This window comes from Rhinolophus hipposideros (genome assembly GCF_964194185.1).
Source record: "Rhinolophus hipposideros genome assembly, chromosome: 2".
NCBI lineage: Eukaryota > Metazoa > Chordata > Mammalia > Chiroptera > Rhinolophidae > Rhinolophus > Rhinolophus hipposideros.
In genome coordinates, this window is record NC_138048.1 from 102160835 (window position 1) to 102183297 (window position 22463).

General features: G+C 44.5%; 1 protein-coding gene across 1 annotated transcript in view; it reads right to left on the minus strand.

Moving 5' to 3' along the window:
* RUNX1 (RUNX family transcription factor 1) overlaps positions 1-22463 on the minus strand; it is a 227715-nt gene that overhangs the window by 75538 nt on the left and 129714 nt on the right. Inside the window, exons 3-5 of the mRNA XM_081028848.1 lie at positions 15447-15485; positions 9348-9601; positions 3211-3367 (exon numbers count right to left, since the gene is read on the minus strand). Of these exons, the coding sequence (XP_080884974.1) occupies positions 3211-3367; positions 9348-9601; positions 15447-15485 (450 nt within the window). The remainder of the gene's footprint in view (positions 1-3210; positions 3368-9347; positions 9602-15446; positions 15486-22463) is intronic.

The window sequence follows — 22463 nt, forward strand, 5'->3', positions numbered from 1 at the left end:
ACTGCTAATGAACTTCGCCAAAGAGAATTCCTTTTGATCCTGAACTTCCATTTTCTGGAGGTAAGAGAGGGTCCCTGAACATGGGGTTAAGTGTGAGTGGTTCTGAACAACAGCCTGTGCGCTCAGCACAACCCTTCTTCTCCTGGGAGGGGCTATCCGTCCTTCGATTGTAAGGAAGCAGTCACTGGACGAGGAGACCCCAAATCAAAGGGAGAAAATGCCAAGGGTCAGATATACCCTGAACAAGATTTAAAACTGGCAAGGAGGAAAAGGAGGGAAGGGAAGAAAAGGAAGAAGGTGCAGACTGCTGAAGCCTTCACCAGTATTTTTTAAGGGACAGTGTTGTCAGCAAGGCCGTAAAAGCCGGACGGGCAGGTTTTCCCAGTTGCGGGCTGAACTTGAGGTTAGGAGGAGCTGTGGTCCTGGAAATCGGCCAGCACCCAGACAGATCAGTTTTGTAGAACAGAGACAAACCCTTCCATGCTCAACCTCTGGCAATTTCGATGAGGCTTTACAATCCCCACAGACGGGCCGCTGGTAAAAGAAAAGGGAGTTTCTTTTTCTCCCCTTCACTTGGAACTGAGCTCCAGGCCTCTTTGAGAATCCACCGGACCTTTTGACAGAATGTGTAAATGCATGGAAATGTCTGGATGAGCCAAGAGCCAGGACCTTCTCGGCCACTGTGTGGTGTGTTGATGCCAACGGCACGTTTTCAGGCACAGTTTCAAAACCAGAAAATGAAACAGAAAATAGCCTTAAGATCACTTAATAAAGCGTCATGAAACTTTTAAAGGACAAGACTCGGTGAGGAAGACTGAGACTAATGGTCAAAATTAGTGAGAATCATCTGCTCGCTTCGCAATGGGAATTGCAAAAAAATAAATCTGGCAGGCTTGATGTTGACACTTACATTTGAAAGAGTAGACTCAAATTGTATTTTACGACTATGGAGAGAAATTATGACAGAGTCAAACGGGGCCTTTGGAGAGCTCATTTTGTCTGACAGTACTGACCAGAAAAAAAAAAAAAATCACTCAAGACCAACAATATACGCAGTAACCATAACTGAGCCAAACGTTCAATTGAGGTTCCTGTATTTTGGATTCCTCATGGGAGACAGAGAGCATTCAAAACAGATATTATCAATTTATGGCATTCCAATTAATTTTCTCGTTCCAGGTTATCAGAAGACGGCCCAGCCTTGGTTGCAGCTATTTTATTTTTGGGGTTTTATGCAAACTCAAGGGCATACTGGCATGAATCAGGCAGCTAAATGCAAACAATCCACACCTTGAGGAAACAGTTCTCTGTTACCCAAGTAAACACAAGCACCCATTAGTCACCCACTCAAAACAGAAATAGCCAATGAGACCACAGACCAGTCCTGGACGCCAGAAAAGGAAGCATGCTGCTTTCAAAAATTCATTCTTTATTATCACTGACTTATTGTGCATTGCCAGGAAGCCACAATGGAATCTTGTATGGGACAATGTCACTGGTATTGACCATTAAATAGTTTCTACAACTTTTATAACCAAAACCTGACACACACAGATGCGTACTATAATAATATTACTTTCTCTGGAAAGGCAACTCAAATGATACTCAGCAATCAATTCCTAATAGTAGAAACCTACCAGAAATGAATTAAGCTTGGTAGGGAGGCTGGTAGGCATGGACCAGGAGGTGGGGCCTCTGTTTTTTATTGGCTTCTCACCCACTCTGCCAGCTACTCATCCGAAGCCTTAAAGATGTTTTCTAAACACACATCTCTGAATCATAATGTGAATTCCATTTACTGAAAGGCGGGGACTTTTAATATAACAACTGAACCCATTTAATGACTTACGCTTTTATACCTTATAGCATCACTCATGCTTTCAATAAGTGGATATAATTTTCTTTGCATTACCCTATTATTAACATAGTTACTCCTATGAACATATATTTTCAATCATGTTATATATTTTTAAAATTTTCCTCACCTATGATTCTATTTTGAAAATGCCCCAGACAGCTAGGATAGCAAAACAATAGCCAAAAAAAAAAAAAAAAAAAGGAAACAGAAAAAGAAAACTCAACACGACTTTGACCTTTGCTCCTTTCCCCTTTTCGACTAATCGAATACCCTAAGAACACAGACTTTCTTATATTTTTGAATGCTTTTATAGTGATTACTCTCATTTTTAAATGTCCATTGGTTGTACTCTTTTTTTTTTCCAGTACAAGAGTCATCTACTGTGATTCAGGCATTTATCATGTCTTTTTATTACTTTCAAAATAACTTTTATTCATAAGCTTACTCAATACTATATCACAAAAATGAGACTTTCAACCCAAACGAGGCTACCTCTTTCAATTAAACTTCTAGTACTTAGGGCCATTTATAACATATGACTTAGGTTCTCACAATACAGAGAAAACACAATATTTGAAAATAATTGGAAACCAGAGGAGAACACAACCAGCCAAGAATCCTCTTTCTGCTCTAATTCTTTGACAATGGGCAAATAATAATAAAACAACACAAAGAACTGCACTGACACAACAGTTCCTCTGGATAATCTAGTCTTTAATATTATTACTACCTAAAATGTTAACTGGGCCCAACCCCCCCCCCCCCACACACACACATAATAATAAGGCATCCAAATTACATACGTGTATAATAGGAAGGTCACGTTGCCATCAAATTTACCAAACCAGACTGGTACTAGCAGTGTTTCTTCATATTTTACCGTAAAAAGGTAAGCTTACTTGAAACCATGTTATAATAATCATACACTATATGTCCTTTAAAATTATCAGAAGTGAACATTTGAAATTGTACCATAGATAGCACATGGATCCTAAGGCTTCAATAGAGTTCTGATCGTTATCAAAGAGAGAACCCCAGTTGCATAATCCTAGTTTCCAGAATAGTAAGTTTTATATTTTCACATGTTAGTAAAGAGCTGAGGGGTTTCCTTGAAAGTCACAATTCATATTTTACACGTTCCGAGTCAGAAAGCAATAATGTAAAACTAGATTCTGTTTAAAAATATTAAATTTTAAATAAATATTTTTTAAAAGTTTCAGATAGCCATAACAACAAAAAGAAAGACTGTGTTTCTAGGAATGCCATCGCAGAAACTTCTAGAAGTTTTGAAATTTGGGTTCGTTGCCATGTAAATACTTTGTGTTTCAAGTTCAGTTTTGACAAACACATACCTCTTCCACTCCGACCGACAAACCTGAGGTCATTGAATCTTGCAACCTGGTTTTTCATGGCCGCGGTAGCATTTCTCAGTTCGGCTGAGTAGTTTTCATCATTGCCCGCCATCACAGTGACCAGGGTACCATCTGGAACATCCCCCAGAGCCACCACCTACACACCAGTCAAGAGACAAATGCAGACATCAGGAATGTTATAAACTTTTATGCCATTTGTGTAATAATTGTTCTAAAATTAAATGTATATTAAGTGACCCTTTTTAGTTTGCAAAGGGATATCTACCAATCATACATTAAGCAAAACAACAAAGATGGAAAGATTTACTTTTAATTCCATTATACATAACAAATACAAATTTTCAAATCAGAAACATTCACCTAATAAAGCCACATAAGGTCACACAGCACAGCTGGAACAAGACTGACTAACTACAGCAAGGATTTGGAAAAGCTATGCCTTCTCATGAATACACTCATTTCTTCCCAATTCTTCATATTTGAAAAACAGAATGTCTTGTTTTGGTAAGTTTATGACCTAACCCATCTTTCACTTGTCCAGACCTCCACTGACAGGCCTAAAAGGGCCGACTTAACTTTTAGGTGTTTAAACTTATTCCTGCTGAAATTAAATTTGACCATTACAACTGAACTGCTGACGATTCCTGAATGACAAACTGATCCTTTGTAGGTCATCTTTGGAAACCCCTACTCACTTCTATTATCTTGATTTTCACTAGCAGTGCATTCTGACGCGCAAGGAAAAAAAAAATCAGAAATGTACCCTTTGCTTATTACTAATCACAAAATCAACAGACGTCAGAGGAAGAAGGGAGCTCACTTCATATGTTCCTCTGAATTCAGGAGTGGAACTACGTCGCATTTTTATATCTGGGAGTCCCAGAGATGTGTCATTTATCACTACATCCTAATAGATGACTGAGGTTTTCTCCAATCCAGGTAATCTTGAAGAGGAATTTCTTTAATGCAATTGAATATAAATGGATTTCCCAGCAGGGCTATTGAAGAAAACTGATAAATATTTTGATACTCAGGTAATAAAACAGTAATTTCAAAGTAAAATGCTCTGAAGAGCATGGCATGAAGATACTCCGTGTAGTATTTACTTCTTGGTCATCATTTAACCCTTTTAGAAACTCTTTTCTAGGTCTAGATATTTATTATTAGCTATATTTCCACTGTTTCTATTTTTTCAATTGGTCATAGAATTTTAAATCAAAAGTTGTACTCTTCCTGTGATTTCTACTATTCCTTATGGGCACTCTCTCCGTCAGCAATGGAATTTGTGTTATTCATTCCAATTATATAATCTTTTCTTTTTGAGTTATGATAGTAAAGCTTCTACAGTGATTATCTCTTCCCCTACTTTCCACCTCCCAATTTTTACCTAATAATTGTTGCACATGTTTTTGCCAATACTTATATTTCCGGTCCTCTTTTTCTGTCTGTAAATAAAACTGCCATATGCTCAACTTGTATGATAGCAAAGCCATGTTATTCAAAATTCTCATCTTCATTCCCTGCTTAGTCATCACCCCTTCCTCCCGTCATCCAGATGACCATCTATCTATTGTTTTTATTCATTACAATGCTTCAGCTCTTGGGTTCTAAGGAGTATGACAGAAAAGGAACCAACTGGCTGTGAGGGGTAGACGTACTTCTGCCCCCAAGATCACACCAGAAAAATTGATTCTCATGCAATAGGTAGGCATTTTCCTCCTCTTTTATCCAACTTGCACTGTCAAACAAGGTCTGGACTTTTATCTTTCTTTCTAATCCTTTCCATCCAATTGTTGAACATGTTTTCTATAAAGGAGATTTAAAAACACAGCTACTTATTCCCCAAGCACCCTCTAATTAAGCATTTAGTTCCCATTATAAGTGTGTTTGTTGCCGTTTAATTAAGAGCAGTAATATGACAATTTCCTTTTGTTTCAAAACATCATTGAAATAAATCTCCCTGATCGGTTATTTACTTATTGTTACCATTTTTCCTATTCCCACAAAATGTGATTGCTTTATTTTGCTCCGAAAAATTCAGTCTCATAAATTTTTCCACTTATTTTTTTTTTCACGATTTTCACTTCCCTTTGTAAAATTAGCTCACAGTGTTGAAATGCCCTCCTTGAACACATATTTTTACTTCCTCATCCCCACCTCCTTGTGATGACCTGGCTTCTCTATTTTAATCCAACAGTCAGGGACGAGATAAACCGCATGTTTTTCAAACTGAACCACTCATGGTTGGGACAGGCTCTGAAAAAAGGTTTAAAAAAATAACTCTTATAACTACCAAAACATATTCTAAATCCTCCGACTGGCTCCTCTTACAGTGCTCCCTGCCTGTGCCTCTCTCACCTTTCCAAAACTATCCTCAGCAGTAATTTGGCCAGTTCATGAGACCTTCACCTACTAGAAACAAATAGAGAGCAAAACGATCATGGTGGCTAAATAAGAAAAGGTTGTTGAGGTTGGAATTTGAAACTAAAAAATTGGTTTAACTCCTACCCCTCCCTTTAAAAAAAATACAGCAGGAATCAAAGATATCTAGGTGTTCAAACATCACTTACATAGCCATTGATCTTGGAGGATTTTTTTTATTTTCCGTCTGGGGGAGGAGAATATTAAATCTCGAAAAATTATATTAATTTAGATAATGTAATGTATATCATCTAATTATTAACAAGCATATTTAGACTGGGTAAAATTCTTTTAAATTTAAAATTAACATGTGCTAATTTGATAGATTTTGTCATTGATAGGCAATATGAAGAGAATAAAAAAAAAATCTAACTTTAAGCAGGAAAAAGAAAAAAGCAATTGGAATGAAAAGCTATAAACAATACGTGAGGAAACACAAACATTTACATTTTAACACAGACCAAACAGGCAAGAAGGGACTTGTTGGCCAAAGGGTATCTCATATTTTGTTTTACTTCTGTTTTTAAAGTATCAGGAAGTTGGGCAAAATATCAACCCTCCTATCCATGGACCTACCCACACTGCTCTAGGCTAGCCTGTTCACAGTTCAAACTGGCATTTAAACCCAACTCTAATTAGGCTGAAATTACAGTTACAATTCATTTAATTCAAATCCCTTAATTTTCCAGTGTTTCAAAGAAAGCTGTGGAGTGGAACTTAGAATTCAGCAGAGATGACATTTAATACATAGCTCAGGACCGTGCTCTTGCTGACAGAAACGTGACTTATTTCTTTCTTATGAAAAGATTATTACTATCAGCATCCAAGGGCTCTGAATTTGCTGAAAGCATGTTTATTTTATGCCGTCGGATTCTGGTATACCAGGGCCTAAACAAACTATAATATTACAGTACTATAAAATAGATCCTATGTCATCCAGTTTTGTAGGTTGCTCTGTAAATAATGGGTACCATGTAGCAAATTAAAGATTTTTCTCAACAGAAAAATATACATCTCTCCTACCCTAATATATATATATATATATATACACACACACACACACACACACACACATATATATATATATAGTGCTCCATGGGAGAAAGGGGTGGTGGTACATTTTGGAGTCCAGGATACGCAATTAGGATGATTTTTAACCTATTTTAAGGAAAACTTATAATTTTAAATCTCCCTTTAGTTTCAAAGATTAAAGCAAGGGATTTAGAATTTCAGAAGACTCCTAAAGAATGACTTAAATGCTCTTTTCATCAATATCATCAGACTTTATCATTCTTTCACATTTTTTCCTGCTTATTACAGGGAATATAATAATTTTTTACTGATTGGCTTATTTAAAATCCAAATTTTAAAGTAATAATTTCTATAGAAACGGAGAGGGAGGAGGGTGTGAAGGTAGTGCTCAGTGGGGATAGGGACACACTGGTCAAACCAGATGCAGTCACGTTTGAAGTCAGCTTGCTTTTATCCCTAACCTCTGCATTTCTCCCCTCCCTGAAAATTTCATCTGCTCTTTCAGTTATGTAATGAGCAGGTTTCCTTCAGGAAGAGGCCTCATTTTGTGGGGACCGAAGTGGTGACAGATATTAATCAAGTGGTCTGATTTCTCTGCTGTCCTTTCCTTTCCCCCAAATGTTCTCAAGCCCCACTTGAACTTTTTTCAAGAGATCTATACCTTGATCTTTGAATAGCCTACAAACCATCACTCAGTAAAACAAATTAGATTTTTCAAAAGAGCAAACATTCGAAAGTCATTTTTAAAAGGAGATCTCTATGGTTATTAAACATTTCTGCTTAAAAAGAATTCCCTGTTGGCTCATAAAAGCCATTTACATGATTTTCCCCCCCTATTCTTTTAGAAGAAAATAAATACTTTCATGTGGTGGCTGGAAAAACTACTCCGCTTCAACTCTTGAAGATTCTTTATTAACCATTAGTGTTTTGGGTGTGGGTTTCCTGGCAGAGAAGGGAGATTCAGAAGAAAGAGATCCTGATTTATCCCAAAGGAAGCCACAGACCCCTTAGAACCCAGTCCTTCAGTGTGGCAGGGGTACCTGAGTTTAAATGACCCTTTGGCTGATTATCACAGGTCTCCTTTGTTCTGCTCATATCTGACAGTGACTTCAGGGCCCAATGATGTCTGGTCCCCTCTCAGGGAGTACTCTCTGCAGACTAAGTCTGTTTATGTAAAGGGATTAGAATGATTTAAAATTGAAATGGGCTCCAACCCAAATCTACATAAATGGAGGAAGGGAAGGGACAGAGTCCAGTGGCTGTTCTACCTTATCCTCATTTTCAGCCCCCTCAAAAACTCTTTCTTTCAGAAAACTGAGAGGAACAGGAGGCAATTCTGGAGACATAGCCAACTGCCCTTTTTGTTTTGTTTTAGAAGTCATAATGGAAGTTTGGAAGGTGTATAAAGCTTAAAAATAAAGAACTCCGACTACTTTTAAGAAGAGTGAACATTATTCATTGTAACTATATCAAGATCCAACCGAGACCTGCAACCATAAAAAGCGTATGTTCAATTAATCTCCCTTTAAAAAAGACAACCATTTAACCAGATTAAAACAAAAACAACAACAACAGAGTAGTGGATTTTTACAGCTTTTTCCCTCCACCTGCGTGCTTTAGCCCTTTAAATGAACAGGAAGTAGCTATGCTGATTGTACTAAAAAAAACCTGACCCTTCTTAAACCCACCCAAGACCGAAGAACGGAATCCCCACTGCTGAAATTACATTTTTGCTGTTTGCTGCCAGAGTGGTGGAGTGGTTGTTTAAAAACGCCCAGGGTTGTTTATATATCCCTTTGAAGGCCAAGGTTTTTAAAGGCAGCTCAAAGCTAGGGCAGGATAAGGGGTGAAAGTGAATGAAGACCTCTTTGAGCTGCTCAGCTGAAGTTGCCGGGTCCAAGCCGCCCCCTCCTCAAACAGAAATGCGGGCGGATTAGACCCCTGGCTCAGGAAAGACAGCCCAGTCACCTTTCCCTGCCTCGGGCTGGGCTTAATCTAAGTGAGCCGGCGATAACGTTCAGGAGGGTTCCAGGAAAAGAAACAGGATTCGCTAGTTGCGGCTTCTGGCAGGAGCAGGCTAGAAGCTTGCAAAAAGTCTTCAGAAAACTTTTGCAAACTTAACAACGCCCACAGTGGACTTTGGACATGCTTATGTCTACAGGGCTGTTAAAGACGGGGTGGGAAGCCCTGACAGTTTTCCTTGTCAGTTTATTTTCACTGACCCGAAGGTATGACAATATCTCTATTATATTTCCTGATGCTCCATCAAAGGGAGGCAGAATGGTTTGGGTGTTAAGCCAGAGGTGGGCGAGAGAAGCACGGGAGCAGACAGGCTTGTCCCTGCCGGCTTATAACTTTTCCTACTTTGTACAAACCTAAGAACCCTTGCCAGGGAGCCCGAGCGGCCCTCGGTGGACATCTTTGGGGGCATCCTGATTTTTTCAGCCCTCCCCGGAGGCAGGCCCGGTGGGTTGAGGCAGGGATGTCCCTTCGAGGGTCGCCACGGCAACGCAGCATCCCCCATCTCCCGAGCGCAGGGAGTGGACTAGGGGCCGGCCCCTTTCTAGAACCCAGCCCCGCCCGCCTGGCCGCTGGCCTCCCGGATCGCCTCGGCCTGGGCTGGCCTCCGCCTGTCCTCCCGCCACCCGCTCCGGGCCGTGTACCTTGAAAGCGATGGGCAGGGTCTTGTTGCACCGCCAGTGCGTGGGCAGCACGGAGCAGAGGAAGTTGGGGCTGTCGGTGCGCACCAGCTCGCCGGGGTGGTCGGCCAGCACCTCCACCATGCTGCGGTCGCCGCTCCTCAACTTGCCGGCCAGGGCGGCGCCGGCGTCCGGGGCGCCCAGCGGCAGCGCCTCGCTCATCTTGCCCGGGCTCAGCGCGGTGGAAGGCGGCGTGAAGCGGCGGCTCGTGCTGGCATCTACGGGGATACGCATCACAACAAGCCGACTGAGTTAGGACTCTGCAAACAGCTCCTACCAGACGGCGACAGGGGCGCGGATCTTCAGCAAGCAGCTCCGGGGAGACCAACATACAAGTTCAGAGACCTTTATTGCTGCGGGTGGGTTGGGAGAGGGGGGCTGACTAAGTTACCAACTGTCCAGGAGGGGGAAAGTTCTAGTTATGCCGAGCGGCCTCAGCCCGGGCAGGGCTCCTAGCAACCGACCGCTTAGTGCTTTACAAAGTGGGCGACCGGAATCCAAAGTCAAATGCCAAGGAGACTCTCTTCTGAGTCTTGCTTTGAGAACTTAAGTTCAATCTTAGGCTGTGCTGTTAAAAAAAAGTTCCCGGAGGCAAAAATCGCATACACCTCCTAAAATATTTATGCAGAGAGAAAAAGGACCAGCAAACACATAATTTGGAAGTTCCAGTAGTCTCCTGTCAGTTTTTTTTTCCGGGTGAGTTTTCTCTAAAGTACCAACACGACACAAAATACAGGAGTGTCTTCCATATACGGCGCCACTTTTACCATGAAAAACTGGCTTCAGTCCTCAAAAGAACTGCGACTTCCAAAGGTCGTGCTCCTAATGTATGTGCATATATATACATACATATATAAATATATATACATACATATGCTCTACTTCATAAAATATTTACAGTACAATCTGTAGAGAATTTAAACAACAGAAATCCATTAATGTTCGCCGCAGATTTTTAAAAAGTAGCCTTGAAAATCAGCTTCAGTAGTTGGAGAAGGGCTGGGCTAGAAATACTTGTCAATAACTTTTGGCAAAATGCTCAGTTCAGAAAATTCAGCTTTTCAAAGAAAAGCTAATCTGAAAAAAAAAAATGTCCAAGTCGATCACACTCAGGGCACAGCTCTCCACATATGAGAACTCAGGTTTGGGGATGTTGGTTAAGTTTGTGGCTGACCCTGTGGTTTGGTGGCAGTTGAGTAGCAGCCGAGTCACACGCACGCAGACACGCACTCTTCCGAGGCCAGCCACTGTCTACATCGACTCCGTGAGTCAGCCCGGACTTGGGCAGTAGCGAGACGATCTTCCTCCAACGTCGCCCCAACGCCGGCGGGTTAACTGCCCAGACGCGCCAATACCCTGGATCACCGCGTAACCGCAGCAGGTGGAGCGGGCCTTGGAAGTGGGCACCGCAGCGCAGATCGAAACAGACGCGGCGGCTCAAGTTACCCACGCACACACTCCCACACACACTGCCACGCAAGGCAACTTCACAGCTCGCCTCGAAGCACAGCGCACTTTCTCCTGCAGTTGTCAAAGGAAACGACCGGGGAAAAGTTCACAGCCAAGAAAGAAGTTAAACCATCCAGCCAAGAAACCAGTTCATTCAAAAGTAAGAAAGAGAAAAAAACAAAAATCGAAGCTCCAACGTAGGTCAAGGAGAAGCAGCAAAGGTTGACTTTCTTCTAGCGTCCCCAGGAGCCCTGGGAAGAGGTGCCTGCCGGCGCAGGGCCGGGCAGCGTGGTGCCCTGGCTGGGTCCGGCCGCAGGGCGCCCGTCCCGCCTGCGCCCGCTGGCTCTATGAATGAGAGTGCCTGGAAATGAACGTGCTTTTACTGTAAGCCCGGCCCGAGGAATTCCATTCCCTTAGCTCGTTTGCATAGGGGCGGCCGCCGGCCAATCACAGACCTTTCCGGTATCAGCCAGGGCGCGGCTCTGGGCCGCGGGCTCTTGGAATTGGCCCGCGCGCCCCCGCCGCCACCGCGTGCTACTGTACGTAGCCGGAGTGCAGAGTCGGTGGCCGACTCGGCCACCCCACGCTCCCGCATCCACGCACACACACGCACAGGCTCACACGCTCCCCGATGCCCCGCCCCGCTGCAGACCGCAGCCCTACGGCTTTGCACACACACGCACGCGGTTGCGTGGCGGTGAGCCCCAGGGCTGCAATGCGCAGCGGCACCAGTGGCGGCTGCGGTCCGAAGACCAAGGAGGAGGTGGAGGAACCGGAGGCCGGACGGCCCTGGGAGGACTCGGGACGCGCGCTGCGCCCGGAGCGACCCTGGCCCGGAGACCAGCCAAAGGGAGACGCCCCGCGTGCCATGGAGATGCAGCGGCCGCCGCGCCGGGACCGGTGTCGGAAACCCTGGGTGACCCCAGGCCCTGCGCGGGCGACCATGGCTGAACCCCGATTTCCCCGCCGTGGTTGCGATTCGGCCGTGAGGGGGCCGGAGGGCCGAGGGCTCCGCGGAGAGCGGCTCTGCACGGCCCCAAGGCCCGGTTGGCAGCGGCAGCGGAATGGGGCAGATTCCTTTAATGAGGCCAGATGGTTCTCGGTCTCCACAACATGGTTTTTGTGTTTTTAGTTTTCTCTTTTGGCATGTTTAATTGGTGCTATTCGCTGCGGCTTAATTACGCAGCGCGCCTCAGTCCGGCTGTGTGCTTAGCAGCGAGCAAAGGGGTTTCCAAGTCAGAGAAGACACCAAAGAACGTGCGACTGGAAAGTTGAAAGCATCCGCTGGGTTCGCTCCCCCTCCTCGGAGCAGTGGCTCCCCCACAGGCGGCGCGAAAGATCCCCGCTGGGTCGGGTCGCCGGAGCCCCGCACCGTTCTCAGGCTCCCCGGAAATGGCCCCGCTCCTTTCTCTGTCCCTGCGAGCGCAAGCGAGCGGCCCGGGGGTGCCGAACCCACCCCGGCTTTGCGCACTGGCGGGAACTGCCCCTTGTGTCCGTCCCCACGGCGCCACGGGCATTTGCGTGGGGCTTACGGGGCCCAGCCCTGGCGCACTCTCCGCTCCCGGGTTCCTCCCCCATGGCATCCCTCATCCTCCGGGGAGGGCACTCCCCTGTGGTCCCCTCACAGCCCGTCCCCATCTGCCCCACGGAGCCCTCCACTTCAGCTCCCTGGGGGGGGTCCCCTCACCAGCCCCCCGCTGTGTCCCTCCCTCCCGCCGCCAACGCTCGGGACCTCCTCGAACTTTGCAGCTGAGGCCTGACGGAGGCAGGGGCCGCGGTGGGCGCCCACGCTGCTTCCCTGGCCTCAGGACCAGCGAGGCCAGTCAGGCTGCGCAGAGCGAGCAGAGGCTCCGCGAGAGGCGCCGCGGGCCCCGGGCCGCGGGCGGACGCCAGGGGGCAGCAGCCGCCCTCGCTCGCCGCCCCAGGCGCCGGTCGGCCGCGCAGTGCTCCGGGGAACGCCCCCGACGGCGCCGAGCTCGGCCGCCGGCCCTCCTCGCGGCCTTTGGGTGGCTCTCGTAAGGACTGTAGTTTGGGGAGAAACGACAGGAAACGGCCGCGGGAGCCAGCCTGAGCGGCCGCGTCCCCTCTCCGCCGTCCCCACGGCTGAGCGGCGGAGCTAGTGCGCCTGTACCCCAGGCAGCGGTCCCCTGTCCCGACCGGCCCGCGTCGGGGTCTCCTCCCGAACCCCCTGGGCTGCGACACCGCAGTCGGCCCGCCCTGGGCGGTCGGCACACCGGGCGTCCCGGGCGCCCCCCTGCCTTCGGCGCTTTCCCCGAGGTGGGCCCGTTTTCTCGCTCCTCCCCGGAAAACCCGGGACACTCCGGGAACTGCCAGCACCCAGCTGCATCTTGTTACTTGTATTGGGTCTGGTGTCTCGGGTAGAATACCCCTGTGTGTTTTTATTTTCAAACTGATTTTGAAGAAGCCCATTTCAGGTATAAAGACCCCCCAAGCGTCCGCTCTCCGCGTTAGCCGAGTGCTTCTAAATATTGCCCAGTCACCAACGCTGCCGGCTGCCACCCGCCTGCCCGGGCTCGGCCCTGCCCGCTCTGCAGGCGAGGTCAGGGCGAGGGAAGAAGCCCCACTGCCCGACCAGCCGCTCCTGGGGGCAGCGGCCACGTGCATCCCCGGGGAACCCCCGGGGGCGCGGGGTGCGGCTTGGGAGTGCGGCAGAGGCAACATGGGCTCTGACTCCGGGGGGCGGGGGTAGAGTGGACTGCGGCCACCCGCGACTCGGAAAGGTCGGAGAACGCTCCTCTGGGGCGCGGGCGGTTTGAAACCCTAAACCCCGAGAGGGGCTGCGGCTCGGACTCTCCGCGGCAGTCTCCCGGCGGGACTCGGGTTACCTTCCTTTGTAAGAAGAGAGAAGTACAGCGAGAGAGGCACCACGTGTAGCCTTTCGAGAGCAGCACCCTGGGCGCTGCTTGGCTAAGGGTCTCAACCAATAACCCCGAATTCGAAGGGCGACAAGGAAAAGCTCCTGCCGATTTATTTTAAATGGGGTCCTGGGGCACTTGGGGTTCCCAGGACCCGTGCAGGCTACGACTGTGCTGTGCGGGTGGGCACGTTTGAAAACGAGAAACCAACAAAAGTCCTCGGCACCTTCTTTATGGAGGAAATAAAATGAATGGAAAGCAGGCAGCGTGGGATTCAACTCAGGGCCACCGGGACCCCCTGAGTGTGAATGTGAAGGGCTTTTTACGGAGCTTATAAAGTTCCGCAACATCGTGCGCGAAATGAAGAATTCCTTTCCCCCAAGACCGCTCATTTCAACGGCTATATAGAATTTCCCTGCCACTGCCTCTCAAAGAGAAAGGAAAGGAAACATTACCACACTTGCTCCTAGGGTTGCCCTGGAATAATACCGAAATTTACTTTCGTCATAATACAAAATAAAAAATACAAGGAGAAGCGATAAGTTGGGCGCATGCTATGTGACAGATTCTTCCCTATTTGCTGCATGGGGGAAATGTCAAATAGCCTCATAACAGGAATGGAATGAAGTTTTCACAGTGAATTTTAAAAGTAGTATTTGGTTAGTTGAAAGAAAAAATAATTTCCTTGGAAAACAATAACAGCTTATGGATGTTTTTCTTCTACAACTTTAGGTAAATATATAACTATAGGTGGGCTCAGAAACTGTCTAAATGTTTTACATTTTTCCTTTCTCAAAACCCTCTCAAAAATAAAATACCTATAAAGATGGGATTAGAATTTCAGCCGTGCTCTTAAAATCAAAACTCCCCTCTGTGAGAAATAGGATGTTTCTTTAAAAAAATTACATTTCTAGAAATACAATATTTCTGAAAGAGTTATATTTATTTTCAGTACCATTTAAATGAAAATAAAAATCAGAGAATGTATTTTGCTAGTGGTTCTGAACCGAATTGCTGCAGTTGTTACTAATGTCACAGGGAAGCCAGAGTCCAGTGTGAGGCAGAGTAACAATGGCTGTGTGCAAATAACCTGCTTGACAAACCATCCAGTTTTCAACACTGGAATTTGATTAAACACATTGTTTCCCTCTGGAGGAGCTTTGAGATTATTTCCCTTTTGATATCTAACTCCTTAGTTCTTCCACTGCGTCCTTCCTCCATGTGACTGTTTCCATGGGATACTGTGGTTGACGTGTGACTATTTCACTCTAACTTCCTAACTCAATTGTGCATCTCGCAAGTAGCAAACAGAAAATTTCAAAATCAATCTTTTGCAAATTTAGGGATGCTTAGTAAACACTTTGCGCTCATAAAAATTTAGCATTGCGACTGCCATAAGAAAGGTAATAAACTAGGTTATAACAGATAGAAGCCAAGCTCTATTTTTTTTTTCCAGAGAGTCATATAGAGTCATTTAATAACAGCAGAATGCACCTGTGGTAAACGCTGTAACACTGAGGGTATCATTTAAGGTTTCATTGGAATGTTTTATGTGGTTGTAGGTTTACAATATAGAGAACAGCTTTTAAGTACTTTTGAATCAGCAAAAGAAAAAGCCTTAATTATTTAGTTAATTTGTATCTTAAGTTATTTATAAGATACATAGGTAAAAATCACATATATACATATATATGAATGTGCATATTTTATAAAAAATATAATTTGGAATCTAACATACCGTGAACGTCTCTAGATGGATTCATCCCGTGTATACATTCTGAAAAAAAGGAGGAAAATAAAAATAATTGTGTGATTATACTCACAGCAAACACCAAATTGACTGATAGCTGATGAATTGCATTCTAATTGCAATAAATACAAGTATAAAAACTAAATTTCCCCATATATGTATATTTGGCTGGCTTATTGCCTCTCACACTCGTTAGCACTGGAAATTTTATAGTATGTTGTCCAACTTTGGCACAAAAATAGCTTAGAACAGTAAACTGGCAAAAATAAAATAAAATAAACTGTTACAGATGCACATGGTTTTATGTGTCTTCAACCAATGTTTTCCACTGCTGGCTAATGTTGAATCTTTATCTTTCATAGAATCCCCTCTTGTAAGCTCTACACGTGATACAAATATGATTTACTTATGAACATTAGAAATACATTTGGAGGGTATAGGAATGAATCAGAATTTAGGGCAAAATTAAAACCAAACCTTAATTCAAAACTATTTAAAAATCTGTAATATGGCAGAGGCTAAATGCAAGAAGTAAAAAGTATGAATGTTTTAAAGTGATGACAATAAACAATTTGGAATACATCATCTGAAAGAAACCAACTGATAGATAAACATTATGATCATTTACTTCCAAGGATAGGACATTTTAGAAATAGTCCCTCCTTGCTTGCTTTCCTTTCTTCCCCTTTGCTAGGAGGGCTGATTATTTGTATTGAAATATCTCATTCTTGAAATAACAGATAATATCAATTATTATTGAAAATAATTATATAATTTCCAAATATGAATCACTTGCTATATACTGCTGCATGTACAGTTATAGCTAAATGAATTAAGCAAAGTCATAGGAAGCTGTTTGTCTTTCCCTTGAATATCTCCATATAATGTTCTGAAGTTGAAATCACCCCATCAGCCTTATATATTGATAATGGTCAGCACTCAGTGATGAACATGGAGGAAACACCATTTTCAAAGCCTTGGGATTTGAGCATTTCAAATACTGCCAATCCACACCTTTCCACTCCACTGTACAATATCAGTATGTCTTAAAAGAAAAACACCAAAACTTTAAAACTACGAAAGGAGGTAATTATTTCAGATTTCCAGACGCTGTTTAAATAAGTAGGAGAACAAGATTTGCAGCTCCTTGGTCTTATATTTTTGCCAAAGCAAAAAAAGCAGCTAAAATAATAAAGGGTTCTGAAGGACTGCCCTATGATGGAAGATGAATGGAATGAAATATGTATAGTCTCAAAGGAACATCCTAAAAAGAACCAAGATTGTGGTTTACATGCACCTAAAATGACTCCATAAAGATTTAAAAACAAAATAGGGCAGGGGAAGAATCATCTGCACTAATTATGAATGATAAGGTAGGAAATAACAAATGTACCCTGAAGTTAGAAAGTTCAGTTTACATGTGGGAGGGGGGGAAAAGGGCGGGGGGGGAGGATCCACAATAGTTAAGAAACCCAGCAGAACCAACCACTCTGGAGATTTTCCCATGAGACCCTGAGAAGCGTGTCCAAGTCCAAGGGTGAGAAATAGGAAGAGCAGAGTGAAAAAGAAGTGTTTCATCTATGCACCTGATATTTCAGCAATTCTGAGACAAAAGCCAACGTTTTTTTAACTGAAAAGCAAAGGCAAAAGTAAGTGGATTTTGAATGGTGAGCATGTTTTGTCCGTCGAAAGCTGTCTTAGTTTGTCCTGTGTCAGTAGCCTTCAGAACACAGCACACGTCATTAAGATGGGGGGAGGGGCAGATGGAGGAGACAGGAATCCATAGGTGAAGTGTGTTCACAACAGTGAGAGCTGAATCTGGCTAGCTTATCCTCCAGTTCCCTCCCCACCACTCCCTTTTTTTCTCTCCTTCCCTCTCTCTCACTGAATGCTACTATAAGCCAGGCCAACATGCTTTTATATACTTCCCTGATTGAATCCTTGCAACAACCATACCAGCCCCATTTTACGGACAAGGAATCTCATATTTGGAGTTTAGTAAACTTGACAAGGTTACTCACTCTTCATCTCTACGCGTGCGCACACACGTACACACACATATACACACACCCACAAATCCACATATGGGTCTAAATGCAGGATGAGCTATATTTCTTTTTGACCACAAGTATGTATTTTTATGAATGTCCTTTGTAGAGTTCTGAAAAATTAAATTCTGATCTCATCTTTTACTTTTATCCTCCTGTCTCGTGGTCTCCATCAGAAATTATCCCCGAAATTCTTCACTATGCCAATCTCAAATCTTTAGGAGTCATACCTTGAAGTGATTTACGGCAATCCACAGAATTTGAGGAGTAGGTCAAGGTCTATTTGGCTGAGAGGCTTTTAAATTCATAATAAATATACAATGGCTTTCTAGTCTTTTCCTGCCTCCACTTATTCCAAATGGCATCTTGAGGACTTTCCCAGATTTGAAGTATTTGATTTTCCTACCTTCAGCTTTCCTCTGATGCTTCCTATGTACCAGGCAGGGTGCCAGGCTCATTGGTAACAAAGGACAAATAAATGAGAACAATGGAGTATCATGGCTGCTGAGAGAAACACATGTGTGTAGGGTCCAGGGAGGTGGTGGGAGGAGACACAGAAGGAAGAGAGGATGGCACCCCCTGGTGGGCTCAAGAAAGACTTCCTTCATAATAGAGGTGATAATTTGATTTGAGTTTTGGAGGGTGGGTGTACTTTTACCAGGTGGTGGACAGGACTGAAAGAAGTATTTAGGGAGGTGGAAAGGGACTGAGGGAGAAGTGATTCCAGCCAGAAAGATAAACATGGGAAAGTCATGAACTTGTGAAACAGATCCACATGTCAATTCCAGTGGGAGGTTAGGTTTGGGATCAGGTTGAGGAGTGGCAGCTCACAAATGACACAATGCTGGCAGACATGAACACAGACAGGTTATTGGCAACTGACACAACCTAAAGAAATTTGAACTCCCACCTGAGGGCAATGGATTCTATGACAGCCTTGAAATCTGGGAACAACATAATTAATATATATTTTAGGAAAATAAATCTGTCAGCAATGAATAAGTGAATTGGAGGGAAAAAGGTGAGGAGCAGGAGAGCTACCGCAATTGTCAGACAAGAATCACAAACATTTTCATTAAGTTGAAAACAATGGAGATGGAAGACAGGGCTGAGATGAGGGAGAAAGAGGAGTACCCCCACTTGTGGCCCAGGTGCCATTAGCAGCAGTAATGACCGGAAGAGGATGGGCTTGGAGGTAGACATCAGGATTCAGTTGGGATGTACAGAACAGAACGTGGGTGCAGGTGGGAAGAACAGTCAGGAATTCAGTGTAGAAATACTGAGTGGAAAGTCCTCACATATCAGCCAGAGGTTCAGAGTTTACAGGGGGTGTAATGTACAGGAGAGCAGTGACACAGTCTGGGATCATCAACATTTAAGGGATAATCAGAAGAGGAAACAACCAAGGAGACTGAGTTAGAAAGAGAAAGAGGAGAAAATAGGGTCTTAAATACGAAAAGAAGATGGGAGCTTTGAGAGGAAAGACATGTCTCAAAGGCCAAGGCGAGGCCATGAGGTGGAGGACTGCACTGCACTGGATTTGTCTATGGGGGAGCCATGGTAACCTTTGCCAGAAGAGAGTCAGTGGAGCAGAGAAAGTGAACGGCAGGTAGGGAAGGGGAGGTAGGTGGTTGTCGGAGGAGGGAGGAAAAGGGGTGCAGTGACAGGGGGAGGGAAGCCGAAAGTTGAGAGGTGTGTGTGTACGCATGCGCGCACATGCTTACGTGTGTCTGGTTTCAAATGGAAGACACATGAGAAAATGAACATTTGCCATGTGCATGTCACTGATGATCAAACTCATCAGCTCCATCTCAAACCAGCTCTTCTTGCTTTCCCCATTGCACCATTGTTCTCCCAGTTTCCAGACTTGGATCCATGGATTTATCTTTGACCTCATCCAAACTGTTGCCAAGTCTTCTTTTTGATTTCTTTGTTATAATTTATCACCCCTTTCCATCCCTATTGCCATCATTCTGGTCCAAGTTCTCACAATCTCTCACCAGATCTCTTGCAAAGCTCTCCTAGAAAGGGGTTTCATTAATTGCCTACGGTACTTTCAGATTAATCTCCCACACCATGGTTCTGCAGGTTTTGTCACATTTGTGTTACCCAATGCATCCTGAATTCAGTTTAAGCCCTTTAGCACAGTCCTACAGGATTATGGGCTCCCATCCCGATCCTCATTGTGGAAGGGGTCAGATCTTTTGCCTTAGGTGAAATTTCCTCTCAAGGACCAACCGTATTCTTCATCATGGTCTCCATGTCCCCTGCATGACCCTTAAACTATACTTTACTTTGTGGTATAGCTTTTTGAATATATTGAGGGATGGGGTAGGAAAGAGGGAAGTGATGGAACCAATTCTTTGGCTTCAGGTTTCTACGTGCAGTGACATTTCTTGGCTTCTTTCCACACCCTGATTCATTCTTCACCATAAAAGACTGAATTACGTGGTTTGTAGTTTTGGGAACAGAAATCAGGGGTGCATAGGTAGAATCCTAAAATGAACCCCCAAGATTTTCCACCCTAATTCCTGGGATTGTGATTAGATGAGCTATCATGCCCTGGTCATGTTACATGGCAAAAGGGATTTCCCTGATAATTTAGGTGACTAATCAGTTGGTTATGAGTCCACCAAAAGAGAGATTATCCTGGTGGGGCTGATCTAATCACAAGCCCTTTAAAAGCAGAGTTTTCTCAGGCTGGAGCAGCAATGAAGTCAGAGAAGGGTCGGACGTGCCTGCATTGATGGCTGGAAGATGGAGGGAGCCATGTGCAAGAACGGAAAGGTGGTCTCTATAGGGGACTCCTGGCTGACAACCAGCAAGGAAAAAGGACCCCGTCCTACAGCTGCCTGGAATTGCATCCTGCTAACAACCTGCAGGAGCCTGGAAGTGCATTTTCGCTAAGCCTCCAGGTAAGAGCTCAGTGGACACCTTGATTCTGGGCCTTGTGAGTCCCTGAGCTGGGAATCCAGTTGAGCCCAACTGGACCTCTGACCTATAAAACAGTGAGCTAATCGGTGGTTGGTTTAAGCTGCTAACTTGGTGTAATTTGTTAGTTTGGCAGCGACAGAAATCGAGTACACTAAGCATGCCTTTCCCTGCCCCTTTTCATTTTGGGGAGACACTGTGTGCTCATGAGTAAGTCACCCTAGTTGTGGGGTTCAGTGTCAGGAAGCCACGTAGCTAACCCATGTCCAAAAATCCCATCCGTGATAAAGCCGATATTTTAATCCCTATCTGCTTAACTCCTTGGCCTATCTCACGGTTGGTTCTGGATCATTGGGGAGCAAGGGTGTTTTTTATGGGGCTCTGCAATGCCAACTGTATCACTGTCTTATTCTTCTGACTCACTCTCACCCCCACACGATCACATAACCACCACACTGGAACACCTTGCCTGTAAGGCTGTCTTACTACTGTTTGAATCCCAGATGGCAGTGCACGAAACCTGATCTGGGTAAGTGCAGATTCTGACTCAGTAGGTTTGCGGTGGGGCCTGAGACCCTGCGCTTCCAACACGCGCACAGTGCTGCTGCTGCTAGTGGTCCAAGGACCACACTCAGAGCTGGCAAGGGCAACTGCTCAGTATCCAGCAAAAACGCTGCCCAGCACACACTAGACGGCAGCGTCTAAAAGGTTTTCATACACTACATTGCCACGTTGCTATCTCTGATGGGATTTTTTAATCTCTTGTGAGGGACTAAATGCTTGTGGCCTAAACTCCTAATGTGATGTATAAGGAGGTGGGGGGCCTGTGGGAAGTCTTTAGGTTTAGATGCGATTATGAGGGTGGGGTTCTCATAATGGGATTAGTGCCCTTCTGAGAGATCTGAGAGCTTTCTCTTTCCCTTTACCTACCATATGAGCACAGAGCCAGAAGGCAGCCATGTGCAAGCCAGGAAGAAGATCTGAACCAGAAACTGACCATGCTGGCCTCCTGACCTCAGACTGCCAGCCTCCAGAACTGTGAGGAAATAAAGCTCTGGTTTCTAAGCCACCCTGTCGGTGGTGTTTTGTTATAGCAGCCTGAAGTGACTAAGACAACTATGATGATAGACATTAGCTTTTATGACTGCATCCTCTATTAGGCGTCACATTAAGTGCTTTGCATGCATTATTCCATTCAACCCACTTCCATTCCAGAACCATAATTATTCCCTATACTTTGTAGATGGAAAAACTAAGGTTCAGTAATTGGCCCAATCTGAACCCATGCAGTTTCCCTCTGGAGTGCCCAGTTATAACCAGCAAGCTAAAGCACCTTGCAAAAACTGTTCATGTTATTACGCTATTATCAGTCACATTTCTTTACTAGATCTTGACACGTTGCCTTTAAACCCTATGGGCATTCTTCCTTATTCTAGAGCAGTGCTGTCCAATAGAAATATAATGTGAGCCATACATGTAATTTAAAATTTTCTAGTAGCCACATTGAAAAAGTGAAGAGACATGAGTGAAATTAATTTTAATCATATATTTTATTTAACTGACATATCCCAAACGTTTTCATTTCAGCATGTAATCCATATAAAAATTATTGAGATATTTGACATTTGTTTTGGTAGCAAATCTTCAAAATCCTATGTGTATTTTACATTTACAGCACATCTCAAGTCAGTCTAGTCACGTTTCAAGTTCTCCATAGTTACCGGTGGCTAGCGGCTCCTGTGTTGGACAGTGTGGTTCTCAAGTCACCACTCAAAACACAATTTGCCCTAAATAGCCGTTTTGCTACTCTTCCGCTAGGCCTCAAATGAGCCCTGTATTCTACCTGCTCTTAGTGAAGGCCATTAAGGAATGCATCTTTCTTGACTCATATTTTCCCTCTGAGCTGTCCTGAAGCAAAGTTCAGAATTTTTATTACAGCACTTGATTGACTCAGAGGCATAAGGACACACACACACACACACACACACACACACACACACACACACACGACGACAACTGAGCTGCA